Source organism: Eleutherodactylus coqui, chromosome 3 (genome assembly GCF_035609145.1).
Source record: "Eleutherodactylus coqui strain aEleCoq1 chromosome 3, aEleCoq1.hap1, whole genome shotgun sequence".
Lineage (NCBI taxonomy): Eukaryota > Metazoa > Chordata > Amphibia > Anura > Eleutherodactylidae > Eleutherodactylus > Eleutherodactylus coqui.
This window is the reverse complement of record NC_089839.1, coordinates 239717924-239730629: the sequence shown is the minus strand read 5'-3', so window position 1 is coordinate 239730629 and position 12706 is coordinate 239717924. Positions and strand designations below refer to the sequence as shown.

Genomic DNA, 12706 nt, shown 5'->3' with positions numbered 1-12706 from the left:
TATTCTCATCCGTGAAAACAAACAAGAATAGGACATGCAGCTAATTTTTTCCCACTGATCATTCATACATGCAAAAATATAAATAATTCAAGGAAATAGCCCCAGAAGGAATGCACAGAAAGCACTGAATATATGGTTGTGTGAATAGGCCCTATGATTAGATGAACTGCTGCAAGTGCTGCTGCACCACAACTGTTTTGATAGGTACCTTGTAAGTATCTAAAGAAATCCTGGCCACATATTTGCTTCTGACTTTATTTATCCATGAGAAAACACTAAAGTTGTAGTTGGAGTAATCACGTGGCTTGTGAGCAGAACTGGGGCAGATTTAGTAATGTAATTGCACCTAGATCTTCTCATAAACTATACCAACATTTGGTGCACTTCTGGTGCATAAGTCGCATCAAGTTTTGGACCTATTGTGAAGCAAATGCACCAAAAAGAATAATTCACTGGGCCGTGCTCAACAAGGGGAGAAAGGGCAATTCTTAGTTAAAAATGGACAGGGCAGGATTAACCATGATACAAATGTAGCACTGGCTCCAGGACCTATGTTCCCCTATGTTCAGGTGGGCCCCCGGCTGCCTGCTCTTTAGACAGAAAAGGTGGCATTAATAATTATGGGGGTGAAAAAGGCAGCATTATTAATTGTGGGGGCAGAAAGGAAGCATTATTGCCTATGGTAGCAGAAAAGGCAACATTATTAATTCCTATGGCAAAGAGATAGCATTCTTTTTTACGAGGGTAGGAAAGGTGGCATTATTACCTCTGGGGCAGCAAAAGCAGCATTATTAATAATGGTGGAAGAAAAGGCAGCATTATTGATTATGGGTACAGAAGAGGTGGAATTATTAACAATGGTGGCAGAAAAGGCAGCATTATTAATAATCGTGAAAAAAGTCAGTATTATCAATGAGGATAGAAAAGGTGGTATTATTAACAGGGCAGAAAGGCGGCATTATTAAAGGGGCAGAAAAGACAACAATATTAATTATGTGGCCAGAAAAGGTGGCATTATTACCTACGGGGACAGAAATGGCAGCTTTGTTAAATATAAGGGCAGAATGTGGGCATTATTATTTATGTGGTGAGAAAAGTAGCATTTTTAATTATGGGAGCAGAAGAGACAGCATTTTAACTTATACGGGCAGAAAAAGGGGCACTTTTACTGTGTGGAGGGCACTAAAAGCAGCACTTACTGTGCGGGGCCTAATTACTATTTGGGGCACTATGGATTTTGTAGTGGTGTGGAAAACGTAGGGAGGAGGATGAAAAAAGGAGCTGAAGATTTCTGTCTACATATTCTGCAGAGACAGGTTGTGGCTGGGAGGAGTTATTTTGATGATCTGGGTGCGGACAGAGAAGAAAAGAGAGAGAAAACAACACCAATCAGAGATGACGCCACCTATGACCACTGGAGGAAAATTCGCTGTAATCAATGACCCTATGTAGAGTGGTAACTGACTATTATTTAAATATATACTACGGTATTACTATGAAGGGATCACTAGTGAGCACTATTACTGCAAGGGGATACAAAGAGATTGGCTCAGTGTAAAGGGGTGTGGCTTAAATTGTCATGTCAACATTACTACAACTTCTTGATGCAAAATTTTGGCACAGACCAAGTCAACATAACGTTAAACAAAAATATTTAAAGATGCACTAAGTACATCATTCAACATAAGCCTCTTTGTTAGTTTGGCACATCTTTAGACTAACTCCCTTGCCTAAACTTGTATTGTGTATCTATTACACAAGGATAGGATTTGTACATCTGCCCTATTGCATCTCCATGGAGCCCTAATAACAGTCAGTACTAACAAATTAATTACAGGCTATAGATTGAAGCTGCGCCAGCAATACCAAAAGGGGCAGCTGTGTTATGGTTAGCACTGTTTCTTCCTCTGCCTGTAGTGACAGCAGTGCCTGGAATAAGTTAATCAAACATAAAAAAGACAGTTGGAGAAAAGGGGAAAGGGAGAGGAGAGCAATAAAGGTGATAGTAAGGGAGAAGAGGATAAGGTAGCCACTGTAGTGAAAGAAGGAAAAGAGAAAGTGATATACTTGAGCGCATTCATTCAGGGCCCTGGAGCTGACCCAGTTGTTAAATATTACAGCAGAGAAACAACTAATCTAGGTTACCCATTGTCAACTAATCAGCAAAGGCAGGAGAGTCTCTAAACCAGGTCCAGGGAGACTTCAATAGTACGACACCCTTAGGTGGCGAGATCGCCCATCATCATAATGGTATGGAGTGAGTACATCCATTGCAATCGTTTTGGTGGATCTTGAAATCCAGGAAACAAATGCTGTCATTAGAGGAAGGCTGGGCTAGGGGGCTGGGTTAAAGATGCCTCATGGGCCGGGCCCTCTGCAAGTGTTTGAAGCTCTGCCTGACTTGTGCTCTGACCACTTCCCTCTACCAGTGTCGTGAGTTGCATCTGCTGCCACAGCACAACTTAGGATGCCAGGCTGCCCTGTTAGCTATAAGCACTCAAAGCTTTTATGAAATCAAGACATTTATGAACCACAGCGACTTTGAGTGGAGCCTACAAAAAATATTGAGGTTCTCAAATAGTATATTAAAGAAAAGAAACACCATAAATATCTTAGAGTCTCTACTGATTTATAACAGGAGAAATACCATCTAGCTGTTTGAAAATCGGCCTATTATTGGGTTGTGATGGAGAAAAGAAAAACCCATCTGGGCAATCACAATAACAAAGGCAAACCAACAAAATTGTGAGATGTATAGGAAGCTACGATGGTTATTCTGACCAGGTCTTGAGGATTATGAGATGATAATGGCCAATCTTACAGGCAGATCCTGATCTGAAGCCAGTCGTTCCAGCATATCCTAGTGGCACATATAGGAGGGGTCCCACTCTTAAGAATATTCTGGTACATAGCCACTCAATCAATGCCAGTGGTAGTGGGGTAAATTGGCTATGGGACATGAGTGTAGAATTGTAGAGTGTAGAACTGTCTAGTGGTGAGCACCTGTCTACTATTGACGCTTGCAACTATGGCACTTTGATGCGAACGTCCAACTATATCTGCTGCTCATTATCAGAGTGATGTGATTGGCACATAGTCCTACCCATTAGAAACGAAAGCCTGGTAATGTTTGGAGTTTGCTGCAGTGACATTCCGATAGGAACATGAATCCAAGGATTCTAATCAATATTATTTGTAGAGCATCTCATTGAGTCCTGACTTCTGATTTGGATGGGCTGTTCATACACCATGGAGACCTTCCCATGTCTATTTAGCTGTTGGGAGTGACTCGGCAGGTTAGCATATAGCTGTTTTTCCCTGAGGATGCCACATTTGTGGTAAAACATGTTGAGAGGGCGGGTGTTGGTCTTTTAACTGCAGGGATTGCTGAGAATGGTAGTTGTTAAGTGTGTCTAAAAATGCACCTCTTCAGGGAGGCATACCACATCTCCTAAACCAAACCCCTCTGTACTCCACCTGAAAACATGCTGCATGTCCTACCGACTGCAATCCCTGCTAGCCATAACCAAACGCCCCCCTGCAGTCATACTGATTTAGCCACCACACGGCTTAAGTCTGACCATGGTCTGTGTATAGCATCCCTCAGTCTCCATCACCTCGCCTTGACATCTTCAGCCCCTTTACCTTCTGTATCACCCCATCACTTGTAGTATGGTAGCTCGTTGGAGCAGAACCCTTACCCATACTGTTTCCATCAATTGATTACTACTAGAGATGAGCGAACACGTTCGGCCCCGCCCCTTTTTCGCCCGAACACCGAACTTTGCGAACACTTCAGTGTTCGGGCGAAAAAGTTCGGGGGCCGCCGTGGCAGCGCGGGGGGGTGCGGCGGGGAGTGGGGGGGAGAGGGAGAGAGAGAGGGCTCCCCCCTGTTCCCCGCTACTGCCGCCCGCGCCGCCGCGCATCTCCCCGCCCCCCGGCGGCACCCGGACCTTTACGCGCGAACACTGCAGTGTTCGGCAAAGCCGGTGTCCGGGTGCGGATGTGTCCGTAACGGACACGTTCGCTCATCTTTAATTACTACATGTAACCGTGGTTTTTCTCATTCTGTATCCCCCTATTTTTGTAAGTGCTGTGGAATATGTTGGTGCTTAATAAATAAAGATTATTATTATTACTACAGAATGTAACCATTCTATATGGAACTTTGGATACTTGAACTCCCAGCAGCATTGGGCTTTTAAATCATATGTACATCTAATAGTTAATTTTATATCATTCTCAATAAATATTTATGTTTGATGCTGCAGTAGACATAATCTGGGCATTTGTTGCCTTGTAGGTGTAGTGTTCCAGAGTAGGGACCCTCCAGCACTTTAATATCTGCCTTTTGTAGTGTGTCTGTGTCTGTACTGTTGAATGTGTAGACTGTCTGCTGTTATGTGTATTGGCTCTGTCTGTATCAATGTTAGGTCATTTGTCTTGTGTTTGTGTCATCCTAACCTTATCTGTCTTGTCAGTCACCCTAAACACACCTCGGATTGGCTAGGTAGCTCCCCCATAGCTTCGGATTGGTCGTAAGAACAACTATAAAAAGCCAGAGCTTGGGGTGATGGAGGAGAATCAGAAAATAAAAGAAAAGAGAAAATGGAATAGGAGAGTTGATGTGGAGCCTAAGCAAACCAGGCTCAAGTCAAGCTCTGTAGGCCGGAGTGGATTCTTTTTCATCCCTGTTGGCAGAGGAATTGCAGACAGGTCAGACCCCTTGAAGCTCAGACGAAAGGAACCTGCTTAAACTTTGGTTGTGTGGAAGAACCCTCAGATAACTTAGACTGATGGGTGCATCTTCCTGAGTGGAGAAGGAAAAAAAATGTATGTGTGTTTGCTGTTAACTGCTAAACTGTTGAAGTTACCACTAATTGAAAACTGCAAAATTGGAACTGTTGAAATCTGTTGCAAGTGTGGAGTAAACTGTGTGCCTTCGGTTTACATTATCAAAGCTGGTGTGGTCTCTTTATTCCGACCCTACCAGATCACTTCCACTAAAAGATACTGGTGTCATGAAGAAAATTGCAATTTCACCCATCATGGTTGCTATCGACGCTATTTTCCTCTGTGTGCAGCTGGGCCAGGCCGCGTCCAGACACGAGGAGAGGAATGGTAGAGGCACCATTGACAATCATCTTATTTTCCCTGCCGTCTCCCCACCAAGGTCTGCACCCAGTCACTGCATAGGAAAGTGTCAGGACAGTGTCCGGGATATGGGGGTCCCTGAGATATCCCGCAACCCCTGTCCCTGCCTACTTGCCCCCCTGGGCTAACCCCCAGGGCGACAACTGGGCGGCGGTCCCTACCCTCACTAGGGAAGCGGGACACGGGAAGACAAACAGACACTGAAGACAAACAACGGTAGAATGGTCAGACAATCCGGGTCGGCAACAGGAGGGTACGCAGTACAGGGGGGTCAGGCAAAAACGTAGTCAAGGTCCAAAAGCAGAGGTCAGGAAAGCCGGGGTCACAAACAGGAGTCAAAAGAATACGCGGGTGCAGCTGGAAGACCAAACTAACACTGGCAAGGCCTGAGAGGAAAACACACCTATTTAAATGCTGTCAGCGCTCCCGCCCCAGAAGCTGATTGGGGCGGGGAGCCTGACAGCAGCAGGGCTAATCAGGGCGGTGCTGGGGGCACGCCCCCAGTCTCACTGCACAGACAGTTACCAGGGAAGCCAGCCTGGTAGTCAAGCGACTAGAAGCACCAGCTGCCTCCCTAGCAACCCGGCGGCGACCAGTCTTACAGCGGCCCGGGGAGATCACAAGAACCGGGGTACCTCTGCGCCGTGCTCCTGTACCCCGGGTGGCCGGACCGGTGGTGCGGGCACGGCGGCCCCGAGAGTTGCCGGTTCTGACAGTACCCCCCCTTCTACGGGGGGACACCGGACCCCCATGGCCAGGTGCGGGCTTAAGCGGGAAAGCCCTGTGGAATGCCTGGACTAGGCGTGGCGCATGAACGTCCCTGGCAGGGACCCACGTCCTATCCTCAGGGCCAAATCCTCTCCAGTGGACCAGGTACTGCAGCATACCTCTAACCCGTCGGGCATCCACCAGCCTTTCTACTTCATACTCCAGTTCCCCCTGTACCAGAGAAGGAGGAGGCGGGTTCTGGGTGGGTAGAACTGGAGTCACATACTTCTTAAGTAAGCTTTTGTGAAAAACCTTGTGGACCTTCCAGGGGTCAGGAAGTGCCAACTTATATGACACCGGGTTGATGACCTGAGAAACAGTAAATGGGCCAATGAACCGAGGAGCAAGTTTCAGGGAGGGAACCTTGAGTCTCAGATTCTTGGAAGACAACAAAACTTGCTCCCCGACTACAAAAGGTGCAGAGATGGTACATCTTTTATTTGCGTATTTACGCAGTTTCTCTTGGGAACCCTGAAGGTTCTTACGAACCTGGGCCCATACTGTGCACAGTTCCTCAGAGGATATGTCGGCGGCCGGATTGTTCGAGACCACAGGAGTGGAAAGCGAGAACCGGGGATGAAACCCATAGTTACAAAAAAAAGGTGACAATTGGGTCGACGAGTTAACATGGTTGTTGATAGCAAATTCGGCGAGAGGTAAGTAGTTGGCCCACTGATACTGGTTATCAGAGACAAACAGTCGCAGATACTGGATAAGTTCTTGGTTCATTCGTTCCGTTTGTCCGTTACTCTCGGGATGGAAAGCGGAGGAGAAGGACAAATTTACGTTTAGATTTTTACAGAAGGCTCGCCAGAAGCGAGCGACGAACTGAACCCCTCTATCTGACACAATGTCCTCGGGGATCCCATGTAACCGAACAATCTCCTTGATGAACATTTCAGACAGAAGTTTGGCGTTAGGCAACTTGCAAAGCGGAACAAAATGTGACATTTTAGAGAAACGGTCTACTATTACCCAGATGACCGTATTCCCCAGCGAGGATGGCAGATCAGTAATAAAATCCATGGACAAATGGGACCATGGCCTGGACGGAATGGGCAAGGGAAGAAGAGGACCCTCAGGACGTCTCCTGAGATTCTTCCCCCTTGCGCAAACCGGGCACGCGGACACAAATACCCGTACCTCCTTGGCCATGTGTGGCCACCAATAGAGTCTGGATACTAACTCCAGCGTACCCCTGATGCCGGGGTGTCCAGCTAGGACAGAAGCGTGTGTCTCCTCTAACACTTTCAATCTCAGTGACAATGGGACAAATAATTTGCCTTCCGGAAGGGCTTCAGGAGCAGATTGTTGAGCGGCGTGAATGAGAGGTGAAAGGTCGGAGGAGACAGCAGCGAGGACCACCCCAGGGGAGAGAATGCTCTCAGGCTCCGGCTCGGCAGGTTCCGGAGAACCAAAGCTCCTAGACAGGGCATCAGCCTTGACATTCTTAGAACCGGGTCTATAGGTAACAACAAAATTGAACCGAGAGAAGAACAAGGCCCAGCGGGCTTGCCGAGCATTTAACCTCTTAGCGGAATCTAGATAGGTGAGGTTTTTATGGTCTGTGAGTACCGTGATCTGGTGATGGGCACCTTCCAAAAAATGTCTCCACTCTTCGAAAGCCCACTTAATCGCCAGCAATTCCCGGTTGCCTATATCATAGTTCCGTTCGGTGGAAGAAAACTTCCTAGAAAAATAGGCACATGGTCTGAGGTTGGTGAGAGTGGAGGGACCTTGGGACAGTACCGCTCCCACACCAAACTCAGAGGCATCTACTTCCACCAAAAAAGGGCTGGACAGATCTGGTTGTACTAGGACAGGTGCAGAAGAGAACGCCGCCTTTAGGGTATCGAAGGCCCTCAGAGCCTCAGAAGACCAGGTCCTCACATCAGCCCCCTTTCTGGTGAGGTCCGTTAGAGGTTTAGCCACCACGGAGAAGTCTTTGATGAATTTGCGATAGTAGTTGGCGAAGCCGAGGAAGCGTTGAAGGGCTTTCAACGACCCTGGCTGGGCCCACTCCGTGATGGCTTTCACCTTTCCAGGATCCATCTGGAAGTCGCATGGCGTGATGATATACCCCAAAAATGATATCTTTTGTACCCCGAACACACATTTCTCGAGTTTAGCAAACAGCTTGTTATGTCTGAGTCGAGCTAGTACAGTCTGAACGTGAGTATGGTGACTTGGCAAGTCGGAGGAAAAAATCAAAATGTCGTCTAGATATACAACCACGAACACCCCCATGATATCCTGAAACACTGAGTTCATGTACCCCTGAAAAATGGCGGGGGCGTTACACAATCCAAAAGGCATAACTAGGTATTCAAAATGCCCGAGGGGCGTATTGAAGGCGGTTTTCCACTCATCCCCCTCCCGAATGCGGATGAGGTTGTATGCTCCCCTGAGATCAAGTTTAGAAAACCATCGGGCACCAGCGACCTGGTTGAGGAGGTCAGGAATGAGTGGAAGGGCATACTGGTTTCGTACTGTGATTTTGTTTAGCTCTCTATAGTCAATACAGGGCCGGAGGCCCCCATCCTTCTTCTCAACGAAGAAAAACCCGGCACCCACCGGGGATTCTGAGGGCCGGATGTGCCCCTTGGCCAGGCTGTCCTGGATATAGTCCCTCATGGATTCTCTCTCAGGAACCGTAACGTTATAAATGCGGCCCTTAGGAAGTTTGGCCCCAGGAATCAAGTCTATTTTACAGTCCCATTCCCTATGAGGGGGCAGAGCTTCAGATAATTGTTTGGAGAACACGTCAGAAAACTCGGAGAGGTAATCTGGTAGGGGGGTCCCCTCGCAGGTGGAGATTCCCACCTTCACCGCACAAAGGTGGTTGGCACAGCGGGGACCCCACTTTACCAGTTCCAACGTGTCCCAATTTACTACCGGGTTGTGCTCCCGGAGCCAGGGGAGGCCTAGGACGACGTCCACAGACAAATCTCTCATCACTAGAAAGGTGCAGGTTTCCACGTGTAAGGCTCCTATCGTAAACCTTACTTCAGGGGTAACCAGATGAACCACCCCTGCTTGCAAGGGGGTGGAGTCCACTCCTGAAACCAGAATCGGGGTCTCTAAACGTAAAAAAACCCCGGACAGTTGAGCAACGAAATTAAAGTTAACGAAATTCGCCGCAGCCCCAGAATCAACAAAGGCTTGCCCAGTACGGTGGAAAGCATGAAATTCTAGGGTGCAAGGCAATAACATTTTGGATAACACAGGGAGTACCTTGGCTCCTAGACAGTCCTCCGGACAACTGCCTAGGAGCGGACGTTTTCCCTGCCATGGCTTCTTGGCGCAGGTTGCAATGCGGTGACCCGGCTCCCCACAGTAGAAGCAGAGGTTCTTCTTCAGGCGATTTTCCCGTCGTTGCTTGGGGTTCATGGCTCCCAGCTCCATGGCCTCGGTGGTGGGAGGTGGAAAAGTCGGGTCAGTAGAAGAAGTGGGCGTGGGGAGTGGAGTGGTCCGAGCGGCGTGTCTGGCCCTCAAACGTCGGTCAGCCCGAATAGCCAGCGACATGGCTTGCTCCAGGGTTCTTGGCTCCGGGTGGGCCACGAGTAGGTCCTTAAGACCCTCAGACAGACCGGTCAAAAATAGGTCTTTTAGGGCGGCATCATTCCACCCGGATTCTGTACAGTGCTGGCGGAATTGGGAACAGTAGTCCTCCGCCATCTTGCAACCCTGGCGCAGGGCCAGAAGCTTGGAGACTGCGTAGCCGGCACGGTCGGGTTCGTCATATATTTGACCCAAGGCGGAAAAAAAGGCGTCAAGGGATAGTCGGGCGGGAGAGCCAGCAGGTAATGAGAAAGCCCAATTTTGGGGCTCTCCCCTCAGGCGGGTAATTACAATTCCCACTTTCTGGTATTCAGTACCAGAGGAGTGGGGGCGGAGATCAAAGTAGAGCTTGCAGCTCTCTCTAAATGCGAAAAACTGACTTCTCTCTCCGGAGAAACAATCCGGAAGCGTGGCTCGAGGTTCTGTCATTGTTCCTGGAGCGGAAGGGGGCTGCATGGGACCTGCAGCTGCCGCTTGTTCCTGTCGCTGCAAGCGGGCTGTTAGGTCCTGGGCAAGGTTCGTAAGGAACTGGACCTGGTTCGCTAAAGCTGCCATGGCCTCCATCGAGGGGTTCAGAGTTGCCGGGCGGATGCAAGGGTCTGACCTTCGTTCGGCCAGTGTTACTGTCAGGACAGTGTCCGGGATATGGGGGTCCCTGAGATATCCCGCAACCCCTGTCCCTGCCTACTTGCCCCCCTGGGCTAACCCCCAGGGCGACAACTGGGCGGCGGTCCCTACCCTCACTAGGGAAGCGGGACACGGGAAGACAAACAGACACTGAAGACAAACAACGGTAGAATGGTCAGACAATCCGGGTCGGCAACAGGAGGGTACGCAGTACAGGGGGGTCAGGCAAAAACGTAGTCAAGGTCCAAAAGCAGAGGTCAGGAAAGCCGGGGTCACAAACAGGAGTCAAAAGAATACGCGGGTGCAGCTGGAAGACCAAACTAACACTGGCAAGGCCTGAGAGGAAAACACACCTATTTAAATGCTGTCAGCGCTCCCGCCCCAGAAGCTGATTGGGGCGGGGAGCCTGACAGCAGCAGGGCTAATCAGGGCGGTGCTGGGGGCACGCCCCCAGTCTCACTGCACAGACAGTTACCAGGGAAGCCAGCCTGGTAGTCAAGCGACTAGAAGCACCAGCTGCCTCCCTAGCAACCCGGCGGCGACCAGTCTTACAGCGGCCCGGGGAGATCACAAGAACCGGGGTACCTCTGCGCCGTGCTCCTGTACCCCGGGTGGCCGGACCGGTGGTGCGGGCACGGCGGCCCCGAGAGTTGCCGGTTCTGACAGAAAGTTTGGTATAATGGACTGCAAAAGGTTGCCATTACTGTGTGTTGAAGTATTATCATCTGGTATCATCATAGGGCACTATCAGTTTGGCAATATTTGTAGGTAGCACCCCTAAAAACAATAGAACGAGATAGATGGTGCCCCATAATTATAGCTATTTCCGAAGTACAGTATTTGCAGGTACTATGCTACACAGCAGGTATAGTAAAAGCGTCAAATAGGGCAGCAACAGGCACGTATCTGGGTTCGTATTGGTTGGGAAAGAGTTGAAGCGATGCTAGAAAGGCAAGGAGTCAAGGACCCAAAAATGTCTGTGTTGCAAACTTTCTCTATGAAGTGCCTACTGCTCTGTCAATTGAGCTGCTTCATAGCTTTTATTGGCAGCTATAAGGTCCAGCAGACCATGACAGCTGTCAATCAGAACGGCAGAGCTGGTCAATGGACATAGGGGAGGATACTTCAGGGAAACTCCCGTTCTCATGGCACTTGGAGTGGCACAGAGAAAAACTTGCTTTTCTCAAAGCTGGTCATAGTAAAATCATTACACTAGTGAACTAAATGTAATACAAAAGTAAATAGGTTACATAACATTGTGTTGAAATAATTTGATCAGTCTGAACATATTTACTGTTTAAAGAATAACTAAACTTTATTTTTTTCCCCATAATTTGATATTACAAGTGAGGATGAGAAACCTTGTAATATAGATTATTATAGAGCAGAACCAAAGAAGGAGAGGAGAGCCAACCAATTGAAACGGTGCTTGTTGCTAAACATACAAAACTATAGAGTACATTCACAAAGACCAAAAATGTGTGTGCATCACAAAGCACACTTATATACATCAAAGATAAGAATTGATATAAACCATGTATTAGAACATGCACAAACCAGACAAAAACTATTTAAGGGGTTCTGTCACTAAAAAAAAAATATATATTTAACTATTCCTCCTCAAGCAGTCTTGTCTTCTTACCAGATCTTCACCTAACTGATCTTCTCCTGGCTCCTCCAGTCCCCCGGGTCACATCACCTCCAACCGTCCGGGTCCTCTTTTTCATGTGATGAAGCGTACATTGCCGGCATTCTGCTTTCTGTAGGTCAGTGTACGCTATGTCACTAGTGATGTAGCGTTCACTGCCTAGCAGGGAATACTGAATCCTTAGTAGCCTGCTTTAGTGCGCAGGCGCGGGGTTTCTCCGCTATACATACCATATGAACACTAGCAGTGAGACCAGGCAATACTTCAAAAATCCCAGACATGGGAAAAACCAACAATCTGGGTCCATGAACATAGTAATGAAAGGACTAGAGATGAGCGAGTATACTCTCTAAAGGCAATTGCTCGAGCGAGCATTGCCTTTAGCGAGTACCTGTCCGCTCGAGACTGAAGGTTCGGGTGCCGGCGTCGGGGGAGAGCGGGGAGGAACGGAGGGGAGATCTCTCTCTCCCCCCTGCTCCCTCCTGCTGACTGCCGCTACTCACCGCTCCCCCGCGCCGGCACCCGAACCTTCAGTCTCGAGCGGGCAGGTACTCGCTAAAGGCAATGCTCGCTCGAGCAATTGCCTTTAGCGAGTATACTCGCTCATCTCTAGAAAGGACCCATGAACAGCCTCATTATATCAAAAATATAATATAATATACCCAGGTATCAGACAGAATGACAAGTACTATTTAGACTAAGTGTGAAAGGAGAGTGATGAATAGGCCTTTATTAAAAAGACATGTATGAAAATGCAACAAGAAGTACAAAACTTAAATTTCAGGATTTTCTTACTGGAAAAAAGAAAAAAAAATGGTATTGACATAGAAGTGGCCCACGGCTCTTCAACTTCTTTGAGCCATCCCAGAGCACTCCTCTATCTCTCTAAGAGAAGTCAGATTTTAAAGGTAGTGGCAGTTGAGGAAGAGGTGAGGAGCACGATAGGTC

At 48.3% G+C, this 12706-nt stretch overlaps 1 protein-coding gene across 1 annotated transcript in view; it reads right to left on the bottom strand.

The window, feature by feature from the left end:
* The window catches only part of LOC136620288 (complement factor H-related protein 2-like), a 52098-nt gene extending 48751 nt beyond the window's left edge, over nt 1-3347 (bottom strand). Inside the window, exon 1 of the mRNA XM_066594989.1 lies at nt 3221-3347. Coding sequence (XP_066451086.1) covers nt 3221-3347 — 127 coding nt within the window. The remainder of the gene's footprint in view (nt 1-3220) is intronic.
* Nucleotides 3348-12706: the final 9359 nt, after the last annotated feature.